The 13,096-nt window shown below is 44.1% G+C and overlaps 1 protein-coding gene across 5 annotated transcripts in view; it reads right to left on the bottom strand.

Moving 5' to 3' along the window:
* The window catches only part of WDR33 (WD repeat domain 33), a 124,105-nt gene that overhangs the window by 2,874 nt on the left and 108,135 nt on the right, over nt 1-13,096 (bottom strand). For 2 of the 5 annotated variants that reach the window (XM_032843130.1, XM_032843131.1), the window contains 5 exons: nt 10,261-10,369; nt 6,765-7,203; nt 1,694-1,857; nt 1,501-1,593; nt 139-354 (listed from right to left, as the gene is read on the bottom strand). In XM_032843130.1, the coding sequence (XP_032699021.1) occupies nt 139-354; nt 1,501-1,593; nt 1,694-1,857; nt 6,765-7,203; nt 10,261-10,369 (1,021 nt within the window). Of the gene's footprint in view, nt 1-138; nt 355-1,500; nt 1,594-1,693; nt 1,858-6,764; nt 7,204-8,883; nt 8,993-10,260; nt 10,370-13,096 lie in introns of those variants that run through there. The other 3 variants (XM_032843132.1, XM_032843133.1, XM_032843134.1) reach the window with 3 other exon arrangements.

Consider the following 13,096-nt stretch of genomic DNA (forward strand, 5'->3'; position numbering starts at 1 on the left):
ATCCTGTCAGTAACAGATGGAACAGGATCACAGGGATGCAGGTGTCCTGGCGATGAGGCCTCGCATGGTCCCCGCAGCTTTCTTGGCAGAACTGTGGCATCCACAGCTCCTGGAACTGTGTCACTGGCCTCCACTTACCTTTGCCTCCTCGATCCTCAGAAGGACCCCCTGGGGCTTCCATTTCTCTGTGCTCTGAGGTCCCTGGCCCATCATGCCAGGGACGCTTTCGGGGTGGCAAGGATGCCATGTCCATGCCCTGGAGAGAAGAGGAACGTTCTCTGCTAGCTGGGGAATGACCATCGTGAGGGGGATGATCAGGGCGAGGAGCATCACGGAAATGTTCATGACCTGGACCTGAAACAGGAAACACAAGTTCACAAGGCTAAAAATCTACAATCCTATATTGAAGTACAGTGCCTCCTCCACTGACCAAAAGCAGATAGATTATATTGTTAAGAATAAGTAGCAATGGGGCACCTGGGTGGCTCAGGCACCTGAACATCTGACTCTTGGTTTTGGCTCAGGTCATGACCTCAGCACTGTGAAACTGAGCCTGGCATAGGGCTCTGCACTCAGCTCAGAGTCTGCTTGGGATTCTCTCTCTCCCTCTTCCTCTGACCCTCCTGCTCATACTCTATCTCTCTCTAGAACAAATAAAAGTGTAAAAAATAATATTAAATAGATAAATAGAATAGCAACTTGAGAACCAATGTTTATTCATGCAAGAAACATTTGCAAACCCACCAGAGGCTAGGTCAAGTCACATCATGAGTACATGAAAAAGGTCAAGACTTGATTAGAAATCAAAAGACCTCTTAAAATAAGAGACAGGTAAGGTCCAAAATAGTATTCTTATACTTTTTAGTCTTAGAATGTTTTTATACTCTTAAAAATTATTGAGATTTAGGGGCGCCTGGGTGGCTCAGTGGGTTAAGCCTCTGCCTTCGGCTCGGGTCATGATCTCAGGGTCCTGGGATCGAGCCCCGCATCGGGCTCTCTGCTCAGCGGGAAGCCTGCTTTCCCCCATCTCTCTGACTCTCTGCCTCTCTGCCTAGCTGTGATCTCTCTCTCTCTGTCAAATAAATAAATAAAATCTTTTAAAAAGAATTATTGAGATTTAATTTATGAGACATATCTAATAATATTTGCCAAATTAGCAATTAAAACTGAGAAAACTTCAATTCTTTTAACTGTACTTTCCAAGAACAAAATAATTTAGTGAAAGGAGCAGTACTGTTTTCTACTTAGGCAAATCCATCTGATGTCTGGCTCAGAAGAAGAAACCTAGACTCTCCCAGCTGTTTCTGCATTCAGTCTACCACAATAAACTGCTGCTGACCGGAGGATCTGCGGACAGTCCAGCTGAGATGTGGACTCACAGAGATACAAGTCAGAAAACAGAGGACTTTGGTGAACACCCATCCCCAGGGGTCCTTGGACCACACTCTGGGAACTGCTGGGCTCAAATCTCCAGAAGCCATAGCAGTTGTCCTTCCTTACCTGGCTCTCTATTTCCATCCCAGGAGTCTGGTTTCCGTCCTCCTTCAAAGCGAGGGAACTCATCAGGAGTGGGGAGTAAACCCTTCCTTCCTCCTACACAACACAACAACATAAAACCACACTCACAGACTGTTTCATGTACGTCCCCAACAACCCGTCCTTGCTAGAATCAGTGTCCTCAGGACACGCTCACCTCGTGGGGTACCCCGACCTCGACCTCTGAGATCTCTTCCTCGGGCTGCTTCATCAGAAGGATCAAAATTCTCCTCCGGACCAAAGTCCTCAGGACCAGGAAAACTGTCCCTTCCTCTGGGAGGGGCACGGCCCTCATGTCTTGGGAGTGCTCCTCTTCTAAAGCTGTCAGGAAAAAAAACAGCAAAATACCCAACTAATGGAATACAGCTCTAAGTTCCTGTTTCAAAAAAGCATATAGTATAAGAAAATATGATATTCATGTTAAATGGGAGAAAAAATTATGTATTTTTTTAAGCACACATATTATAATCCCAATATTACAGGCAAAAACAGGCAGGAAGGTAAATGTAGGGTTGTGTTCATTTTCTCCTAAAGCTTTTATGAATAATAATAGGAGTCAATAAGTTTTAAGTGCTGATAATCATGCCAAGTGCTTTATATATATTATTTTATTTTATCCTCACCACCACCACATCATTAACTCCATTCTACCCATGAGTACACTGAGGCACAGAGAGGTGAAGTCATTTATTTAAGGACACACAGTAAGTCTTGGGATTTGAATTCAGCCAGTCTTGACTCCAGCCCAGGCTTTTTACCACTGCCTCCCAAATATTTTTCATTATCATTTATATTTTTATAATGAACATTTATTAGTTATAATCAGAAAAAGCGGGGTAGGGGCACCTGGGTGGCTCAGTGGGTTAAAGCCTCTGCCTTCGGCTCAGATCATGATCCCAGGGTCCTGGGATTGAGCGCACATCGGGCTCTCTGCTCAGCAGGGGGCCTGCTTACTCCTCTCTCTCTGCCTGCCTCTCTGCCTACTTCTGATCTCTGTCTGTCAAATAAATAAATAAAATCTTAAAAAAAAAAAAAAAGTGGGGTAAAGATTCACACCTGCCAACTATACCAAAATCCCTCGGGAGCACCTGCTCTCCCATCTGCCCAGCTCACAGCCTGCAAGCAGGGCTGGCCATGAACTTCACCCAAAGAACCCCTCCACAGCTGACTGCTGTACAGGCAGGCACTTGGTATACATGCAGTCCCCTCACTGGCTAGCTGGCAGCCTGGGGCCCTGGCTGGTTGTCAGGTTCACTGTCCCTCAGGATTCTAGACTGGAGGCCGAATTGGCCAGGAGTACTGCCAAAGCACAGCCATTGCGAGGGAGCACCCAAGCCAGAGGAGGCCTCTGGGAAAGCAGAAAAGGGGCCTCCAAGTAGGAAAGGTACATGAGCACAAAGAGAAAGGCCTTGGGGCTGGAGAAAGGATCAGAAGGAGCAAGGGCATGGGGCCAGTCTGCGCGAGTGGCCACGCCTTCCGCTTTTTCTTGAGTCTCCATTTAGTCATCTTTTATTCCAATGATTCACTTTGCAAAATTTCAAACTTATAGCAAAGTTGAAAGAAGAGAACAACAAATATTTATGTGTCCATCTATGTTTGTTTAATCAGTTCTTAAGATATACTGCCACACATGCCTCTTCTCTCTCACATCTATTTAACAAATCCACCTTCTAAACCATTTCAAAATCAACTGCCAACAACATGAACCTCATCCATAATACCTCAGTACATTTCTTCTAAGAACAAGGATTTTCTCCTACATAATACTATTACTACTCGAATAACATGATATTATATAATATAATCCAATTCAAACTTCTCCAGTTGTCCTCAAAAATGTCCTTTACAGTTGTTTTTAAATACAGATTTCAATCCCAATCATATACTGTTATTAATGGCCATGTCTCTTTGTCTACTTTATCTAGAACCCTTCTATAGTTTATCTTTCATGACCCTGATGTGTTTGAAGGATCCATGCAACTATTTTAAAGAATGTACCACAATTTGAATTTATCTGATTATTTCCTCATGATTAGACTCAGGTTAAACCTTTTTAACAAAACTGCTTATACCTTCTCACAGATGCCAGTCTATCTCCCTGGCAGAGAATCTATCGTGCCCTCATTAGAAAGTGATGTGGGGACCAAATTTCACTGTAGCAAAGGTATACTTTGTTTCCTTCACAATTAAGTAATCTGTGGGTTATGTTTTGGCACAATGAGAATATCCTACTTCCCCACGATCTTCTTTTTTTTTTTTTTTTAGTTTTTTTTTTTTTTTTAAGATTTTATTTATTTATTTGTCAGAGAGAGAGGAGTGAGAGTGAGTACAGGCAGACAGAGTGGCAGGCAGAGGCAGAGGGAGAAGCAGGCTCCCTGCCAAGCAAGGAGCCCGATGTGGGACTCGATCCCAGGATACCGGGATCATGACCTGAGCTGAAGGCAGCTGCTTAACCAACTGAGCCACCCAGGTGTCCCTCCCCACGATCTTCTACCAGTGATTTTAGCATCCACTGATAATCCTGGCCTGAATCAATTAGGACACTGACAGCTTATAAAGAAGTGACTTTCTAATTCCATCCCTCCTCCTACATTGATAACTTGGTATTTTACTACAAAAAGAGCTTTCCCTTTCTCACTCCACCATTCCAGCTAACTTCTTAAAACTTTCTTGGTCCTGAGGTACCATGATGACCCACAAGGACACTGACTAAAATAACAACTTAAGGTAAAGATGGAATTGGCTGAAAGGAGATGAGTGGAGCAGGAAGAGAACAGCAGGGGGCGATGTGTTCCTGGGACAGAGTCAGGGAGCATTCCCCGCCCCCTGCAAACACAACAGGACTCATTTGTCAAAGCATCCATTACATGATCGTCCTAGTTTTGAAAGGAAAGAGACAATCTATCGTGCCCTCATTAGAAAGTGGCTTCTAGGGGCGTCTCGGTGGCTCAGTAGGTTAAGCCTCTGCCTTCAGCTCAGGTCATGATCTCACAATCCTGGGATGGGGCCCCACATCAGGCTCTCTGCTCAGCAGGGCAACTGCTTCCCCCCTCTCTCTGTCTGCCTCTCTGCCTATATTATGATCTCTGTCTGTCAAATAAATAAATAAAATCTTAAAAAAAGAAAAGAAAAAGTGGCTTCTGTTAAGGACTAAATGTTTGTGTCCCCCACTAAACTTGTATGTTGAAGCCCTAGTCCTCAATGGGATGGTATATGGAGATGCGCCTTTGAGGGGTAATTTAAGTTTAGAGGAGATCATGGGGCACCTGGATGCCTCTGTGAGTTAAGAGTCTGCCTTCCTCTCAGGTCATAATCTCAGGGTCCCAAGATCAATCCCCCAATCCAGCTCCCTGCCCAGTGGGGAGTCTGCTTCTCCTTCTTCCCACCCCTACCCCATGTGTATGCATGTGCAAGCTGGTCCTCTCTCAAATAAATAAATAAAGTCTTAGGAGGAAAAAACTTAGAAGAGGTTATGAGGGTGGGGGCCTTGTGATGGGATTGGTACCCTGATGAGAAGAGGCATTCTCTCTCCACCAGGCCAGGACTCAGGGAGAAAGTAGCTGGCTGCCCACAAGCCAAGAAGAGAAGTCTGACCAAAACCGCACCCTGCTGGACCATGATCCATGACTTCGAGCCTCCAGAACTTCGAGAAAATAGATTCATGTTGTTTCACGTTCCCAGCCCGTGGTACCTTGTTATGGCAGTCCAAGCTGTCTAGTTCATCTCCTGATAAACTGACTCCCCTTCCCCATTTAACAAACTCATTTTGTTACTGAGCACCTACACTGTGTCTCCACTACCACTCTGGGTCCTGGGGACACAGAGGTAAAGAAACAAAGCCCCTGTGCCCTAGGGAAGCCATCATGTTCCTTGCAGATACACGTAATAAAGAAATATACACATTGCTTAATGTCAAGCAGTGCTAAGTGCTATGAAGAAATAGGAAGCAGGGTAAAGGAACTGGGCTAACAGGAGGAGGGATCTAACCGGAGTGAGCCACAGGCGTCTGGGAGACTGTGTTCTGGGCTGAGAAAACAGCAAGCACAACAGGAAAAGGAACACGTTGGGCATATCTGAAGAGCAACAGAAAGCTGTCAACAACACAAGAGTCTGGGCTGTGGGTCTGTCACTGACAGAGGAAATACTATAACATTGAGGCACGGTAAAATCTGAAACTGCACAAGATGCAAAGGTTCAAGAAATCAATGAAAGTTACACTGATGCCAGAGCCACTGGAAATGAGGCTCTTGCAGACTAATATAAAGACATTTCAAAGAGTGAATCCTTGGATACCTCTGAGAGAGACCCTTGAGGAAACTAGGAGCCCTTAAATCCTTTAAAAACACCCCTCTGGAAGCTGCTTTCTTGAACCCCTTGATTTCACCACCCTTGGCCATGTTATCAGCCCTTCTTTTCTAACAAATCCCATGAGGACTGGGGAATTCCAACCCTGAACTCAGTCCCCCACCACTAGCAACAGTCAAGAGAGATGGGATAGGCAACACCGTGGCCATACAGTGGGAGCACCGCACAGCATGGGCATGTGCACGGTGGTCCACCAGCCCCGCCTGAAGCCGCTCCCACACCTCCAGTTGGCCGAGAGTCAACTGTGCAGATCCTCATCATCGCCCCTCATCTGCAAACTGCTGACAAGAACACAGGTCTCATAATTCACTGGCACACAGAAATACCCAATCATCACCACCACGGAGGAGTCTCAGTCTCCTCTGAGATTCACTAATGCTTGTTTCCTCTCATTTCTTCAGGACCTTTTTTACCCCTGGCAAACTAAGTGTTTTTAACCCTGACCTTGACCTAACTGAACAGCAAGACTAATTTTCAGTTTGACTTGTGTTAAGATCTTTAGGCAATTATACAAAAACTATCTCATAATTCTTTTATTCTCAACCTAGGTGTGTCATAGTACATCATTCTAACCAAGAGAATCTGGCGACTTCTAATCAGGTTCCAGAAACTTCATACTATACTGATCCTCACAAAAGACCAAAAAATAAGCAAAAATAAAAAGATATCTAAATTGTAAAGGTAAAAAGGCACAAAAATGTTAAAAAGCATAATACTTGCTAAAAGTCTAAACGCAAAACTTAGATTGGATAGAGCTAGTAATCAATATAGTGCCCTCTGCCCAAGCAAAAGAGGAAAGAGACTTTTGTAGAACAGTTCAACAGCTCCAGGGAAGAACTAGACCCACAAAGTATCTGTCCCACCTTTCTTCTCTGCGCCCTCGAAAACGCGGGTCCTCAGGATCCCGGGGGAATCGTTCATCTCCAGGTCTGCGGCCTTCCCAAGCCCCCGGAGGGCCCCGGGCTGCTCCCCGGCCATCCCCCTCGCTGAATTCCCTGTGATCAGGTGGAAACGGAGGCCCGGGGCCCCCACGCCTCCACTTCTCTTCTTGTGGTAAAGGTCCTCCTCGCCCCTCAAATTCACGTAATCGGTGGCCAAAGCGCTTGTCCGGGTGGAAGTCATCTGGTCTGCTGAAGTCATCAGGGAAGTCGGGGTGAGGGCCACGCCTATCAGGGGGACCCCTGCAGTCCTGGCTGCCCCGGAAAGGCCCCCTCTCAGGCCCATGCTCAGGGCCGCTGCTCTGCTCATGCCGCCTCTCTGACATGGGGCCCATGTGATGGTTTGGAGGGCCGCGTGAGTCACCTAAAGGAAACAAAGCTGATTTTTACCTTGTCTTCCAGGAATCCCACCAGCATAGGTCTGATTTTCAGCATCTTACAATTTGAGAATGCATTCTTGTATTTAGAATGTTTTCCCTCCTTAGTTCTCAGCATACTTAGGAGACAAATCCCTAAGGCACTATCTAATGGAAAAACACAGGTTTTGGGTGCAGATTTCAACTTCATCACCCACTCACTAAGCACCTCCACCTCGGGCAAATTACTAGTCTCAAATGAGATTAGCAACTACTCGCTGCTGTGAGGATTAATTGAGAAAACATGCAACAGTCTCACAGGCGTAAGAATGAGCATCTCTTCCCTTTCCCCATTGTTCTAGACTTCATTAGGCCTGTCTGCTCCATAGCCAGGGAGGAGACAGCAGAGAAAATTCATGCTGCTGGCCAGGAAGCCACGCACAGGCAATCACCTCTGCACCTGAAAAGGCCTGCAAAGCCCATCGGGTGCTGAGGCTATGCTGCCACCATCCCTGATGCTGCTCCTTTAACCCCTAGTTCATTCAACTTGATTCGTTAACTCACACTTTGATTCTTTTTTTTTTCCTTTTTTTTTTAAGACAGGGAATACTTTATTCAAACCCCTCAGAGAAATGGACAGCTTGGGTCTGTAACAAAGCACATTTTGATTCTTAACAAAATCCTCCTAAGGCACATGGAACCACGGGCCTAATAACTGCTTGGTGACCAAACAGCCCGTGCTTAAAATTTAGTTTCAGGGTTATATTAACATATTTTCCACCCCTTTGCATGAATGAATGATATATATCCCTCAACTATAAAAATTATCACTATTCACTGCACACAGTGTTTGGAAACCCACTAAAGATTTTTTGAAAACATTTTAACATATGTAAAATATTCCAAGTCCTGAATAAAACTAGAAACAGGCCAACTAGAGTTGTGATGGTTAACTTAGCTTAGTTCTGAACCTTGAAGGGGTTTGCTCTCCTGGCTACTGTGCAGCCATTGAAAATATGTACCTATTTTCCGTCAACATACAATTCAAGCACTTTTTAAAAGCAGGTAGCAAAGGGACCCTCCTGCCCTAAAACAGCTACATTTTTAAGATGAAATTCCTCCACCTGCCCTGCTCATGTCTTTCCCTCCTTCTCCCTTGGCAGTAAAGACAAACTTCCTTCCCTCATGTCACAGTCAGCCAGGATTCTTCCCCTCCCAATGCCCTTCCTCTTCCCTTTTTGTTCCCTTCTTTTGGCCATTTCAATCCCTCCTCACCATTCAACACATATAAAAAAGTTGGAAATGTCAGTATAAAAAAACACCATTAGAAGGTTTCTCTCTTCTCTCAAGCTCTTCCTGTGCCTTCTGCCTCCTAGTCTTTCCTTCATTAACCCAGTCCTCTCCCAGCTGAGGAAAGCACCTTCTAAGTTGCCTCTTTGTTCAGTTTGCAAATATCCCAGGTCCCTTTCCTTGTGGTAAAGAGGGCTCCTCACTCCTCAGTGGGTTCCTGCAGCTAGTGACTTCTTGTCTGACTTTATGTTGCTTGAACATGGTGTGATCTCAGACACAGCAGACTTTGACCTGAGGAAGCTGAACACATTCCATTTGGACTTACCTATGAATAATAATCCTCCCATTACCTCTATCTGTTTAAAAGTACCCTGGCTCCTCCAAGGAAAGAAACCCACCACTACAAATTAGAAGGGATGTGGCCACCGGTGATGGGGCGGCGGCGTTGGTTAATCCAGTAGGGGATGGCAGGGCCACTTTCTCGGCTCTCCCTTCTCCCTTTGGTCCCTGGGAGGAGAAAGAGAGGAGGAAGAGAGAGAGAGAGGTAAAGAGAAAAGGGGAAGAGCAAGGTGGAGAGGGAAATAGGTGGAGACAGACACAAGGTAGGGGAGAGGAAGAGAGGCAGGCTCTCAGTTTGTTGATAGCTATACCTTGTGGGTAACAGACTCTTCTTTTCTTAGGGTCCCCAAATTCCAAAGATGGATTCTTGCTTTCTCTTTTTCCCTATTGGCCACCACTTTCATGCAATGAGACTATAATAAAGATTCTCCTAATTCCTTTTCTGCTCCCTTTCCTAGGATGTCCTGCTTCTCCCAAAGTCCTAGGGCTACAAAATGCTAACGAAAACTCTTCTTAATCTGATCAAAAGAAGGCAAGAAATGTAACATGTGCCACAGAGTGCTATGGGCTCAGCTAATTAAAAATTAAAAGGAGTTAAATTCTTTGAAGTACAACCTCCACAATACTCCTGGATCTCTGGCTTGTGTCCTCCCTGTAAGAAACAGTGCACCGACTTGAACAACTTCATCTCCAACCTTCCCTCCATCCACATCACTCAGTCCTGCCCTCCCCTCTCTAGCCAGCAGTCTACCACCCCTCACTCCTGCTCCAGCCCTTCCCCTGTGATAGCAGAACACCTCAGCACAAGGGACTGCCTCTGTGCTTTCAACTCCTGAGATTAACTCAACTTCCAAACAGACTCATATCTAAATACTGACAGTTCTCATCTCTGTGCTTTCCATAGTACTAAGAACTGGATACATCAGTACATTGCTTTCTTCTTGTCAAATTGTGCAGAACAATATAACCAGCTAAAGAATTCAATACATGACACAATTTGGGGGGAGAAGGGGATAATACTAAAAACACTATTAAAATCTCTAAATTCGTTATCTCATCAAAAACTAAGTGGAAGATTTCCAGGATACGAATGACATGCACTTGCATTCAGTGAGCACAGGACCCACTCCCATTCCCCAGACATGGATAAGGCCGGCCTGTGGCCCAGGCCCTGCTACTAGCGGTTGTCCCAGCACTTTCACCACCAGCTTCAGGTAGTGAGGAGCTTACCTCCTCAGGGCAGCATTTTTAACTAACTAAAGCAAGTCTGTGAAAACAACGTGAAGACAAAGCCTTTACCTGAAATGACAGTGCTCCTATTTTTCCTACAGGGTTCAAATGACCATTCTATCCATTACTTACCAATAAACTATTTATTGTAAGATTTACCAAGAGGTGGTAAAATACAACTCTTATTCAGCCGAGCAGATATTTACCTTTGTTAGGGCCAGGTCCTTGTCCAGGGTTAAGAGGGGGGATGCGACCTTGTGCTCCCTGCTGCCCTAGGCCTGGTATCAGGGGTGGGGGGCCTGCGTTCTGTCCTTCCTGAAAAGATGTTTTTAAAGCGGGGGTGTGAAATCATAGGCTTGTGCTTCATAAATAGCAATTTTATCATAATGTGACAAGATAAAAACACTAATTTGTCCCAAAGCCTCCAGCAGTAAACATACAGCTAGTGACATTATAGTAAAATCATCCTTAAATTGGGGGAAGGAGATACTTCTCTTACCATAACAAAAGATAACACTTTTATTTTAAACCTGATGATAGGTTTTACTTAAAGCTAGATCTTTACCTGTGATGCCAAGTAAGAACCTCAATGGAAAGTCAAAAATCATAACATTAATATTCTGCACAAAGGAGGAACTTCTGGCAAAAGTAAAGATCTGGAAATCTGCCAGGACAGGTAAACTTGGCTCTCATACTTGGGACTCTTTTCCAGCTACAGAAAATAACTATTCCTCTTAAGAGGCTAGGGCTGGGTTTGAAGAGGCAGAAGAACATGAAAGGGTTTCAAGATGAGATGTTCACACTGGCTTTACCTCCCTCTTCTCTACCTCAGCATTTCCCCATCCTCAGCATCCTATGGCTCATTCCCAGGTGAGTTGCCTGTGATCCAGCTGGATCCCTTGGGTCCCTGCAGATACAAACCTCTTCTGTGTCTCCATGTTCTGGAACCCCAGACCTCATCCCAGCTTATCTCTAAGATTATGTTTTTTTTAACCTAGCCATGTCTAAATTCTGAGTCTCCACACTGTCCAGTGACCTTGGATCAGGTCTCTTAACAAATACATTTCTGGGGTGCCTGGGTGGCTCAGTGGTTAAAGCCACTGCCTTCAGTTCAGGTCATGATCCCGGAGTCCTGGGATCGAGGCCCGCATTGGGCTCTCTGCTCAGCAGGGAGCCTGCTTCCCCCTCTCTCTGTCTCTGCCTGCCTCTCTGCCTACTTGTGATCTCTGTCAAATAAATAAATAAAATCTTTAAATAAAATAAAAAAAAATACATTTCTTTACTTAAAAAAATGTACTTGGAACTGGGCCTACTATAAAAAAAGCAGTTTCAAAACCATCCATAGCAAAATGGCTTGCACATTCCAAACTAGCTACATGAAAGAGCAGCCTTGTTAGGACACCCAGCATTGTAGCTACAAATGACTATCATTAACTCAATACCTGTAATTTCTGTCTTCCTTTGGTTCCTGTCCTCTTCACCCAAGGACTGCTCTTATCAACATCTTTCATGCTATTACTTTAACACCAGAAAGCAATTCCGCTAAATTAAACCAACTGAAACAACTGGCTTAAATAATTAGCCTTATCAAAGTGAAGAAAGTCAGATTTCAGCACATAAAAAAATAGGAGTAAAGATTTCATCAGTCAACTCTTGAGATTTGAAATGTCCTATAATGCATCAACCTTTATACTCATCCTATAGGTCATCTAAATCTTTACAGCCATTGTGTTTTTCATGTATAATATCTTTTACTACTTAATATAATAAAAACTCTAACTGAATTGTCCCAGAAACTCAGGCTTATCCTCTTGAATCTGACATGTTTTTAATTTCAGTCATAATGTAACTAAAGTTCATCACTATTTTTGTCCTCCCAAATGAAAGCTATTAATTCATTACTGTAAGGTTAGGGAACTGATACTGTACACATAAACAAATGCTGTGTATTAATAAAACATACAACATTGCACATTTTAGGGCAGTTCAGGACAATAAACCTAGATTTATTCCTCTCACCCTAAATTCTAAAAAGTGTCCAACAGATTTTGGAAATAAACTCAACTACTCTTCATTGCTGTGACACTTGTAAGTCCTGGAAGATCTATGGAATAGTAATGCCTAACCTACTTATTCTGCTGGTTATTTTAATTTGGTAAACCCAATGTCATCTTCACAGGACAGGTTCTCGGAGGTGTTGGAAAAAGCAAAAACAGACTGTCGTTTTTCACATGCAGCATATCCTCTCTAAACCCAGTGCTTCATACCCAAATAATGCTTCCAGACTATGAACCTGAAAAAAATATCAAAACCACAGAGCCAAAGAGTGGTAAATCCATTCATGCTCATGCAGTCTTTCTGTAATTCCCACACAAAACCTGAACCCTCCTCACACCACTTCTCAAGCACAAGCCCAGCAAATGGGTAATAAAACTCAGCTAACAAAAACAGAATCCTCAGAAAAGGGCCAAGACAATTTCTACAGAATTACTCCCTCCAGTAAATAAATTTACATGTGAGTGGAAAACAACTTGAACAGCATTTTGTCCAGGGGGTCACCATCTGAGAATGAACAATTCTGGATTCAGAGATCTCTAAAAGCATTCGCTGAAATGAAAATAGTGAGATCAGAGTCTACCATACACTTGTGAGTTAAACACTCCATCCTATCTTAAAGAGAAGAGCCGGCAGGTGGATTAGCCCATGAAACCCTGGGCTACAAACTAAAGAGCCCAGGAAAGGGGGATCTGACAGGCCTAGGGCCACCCCTGCTTCCTCCTCAGGGCCACAGCTCTTTTAGAGCCTGGGGACAATTATGAATGGTATTCAACTGAAAGTTGATCTTTTCTGGAATGCTTTCTATTGAAAAGATTCATATTACAATATATTCAATGGTCTTGTTTATTCTCATTTCCTTCTTCAGCCATGACGTTATTCTCAAGCCACTATGACTACTTGAGAGACACTGATACAAGCTGTGACTGCTTTCCACAGCATTTGGAAGTGCCACCTCCGTGTAGAGCGTATTTTCCCAATGTGCAA

This window comes from Lontra canadensis, unplaced genomic scaffold (assembly GCF_010015895.1).
Source record: "Lontra canadensis isolate GAN:19392208 unplaced genomic scaffold, GSC_riverotter_1.0 scaffold136, whole genome shotgun sequence".
Taxonomy (NCBI): domain Eukaryota; kingdom Metazoa; phylum Chordata; class Mammalia; order Carnivora; family Mustelidae; genus Lontra; species Lontra canadensis.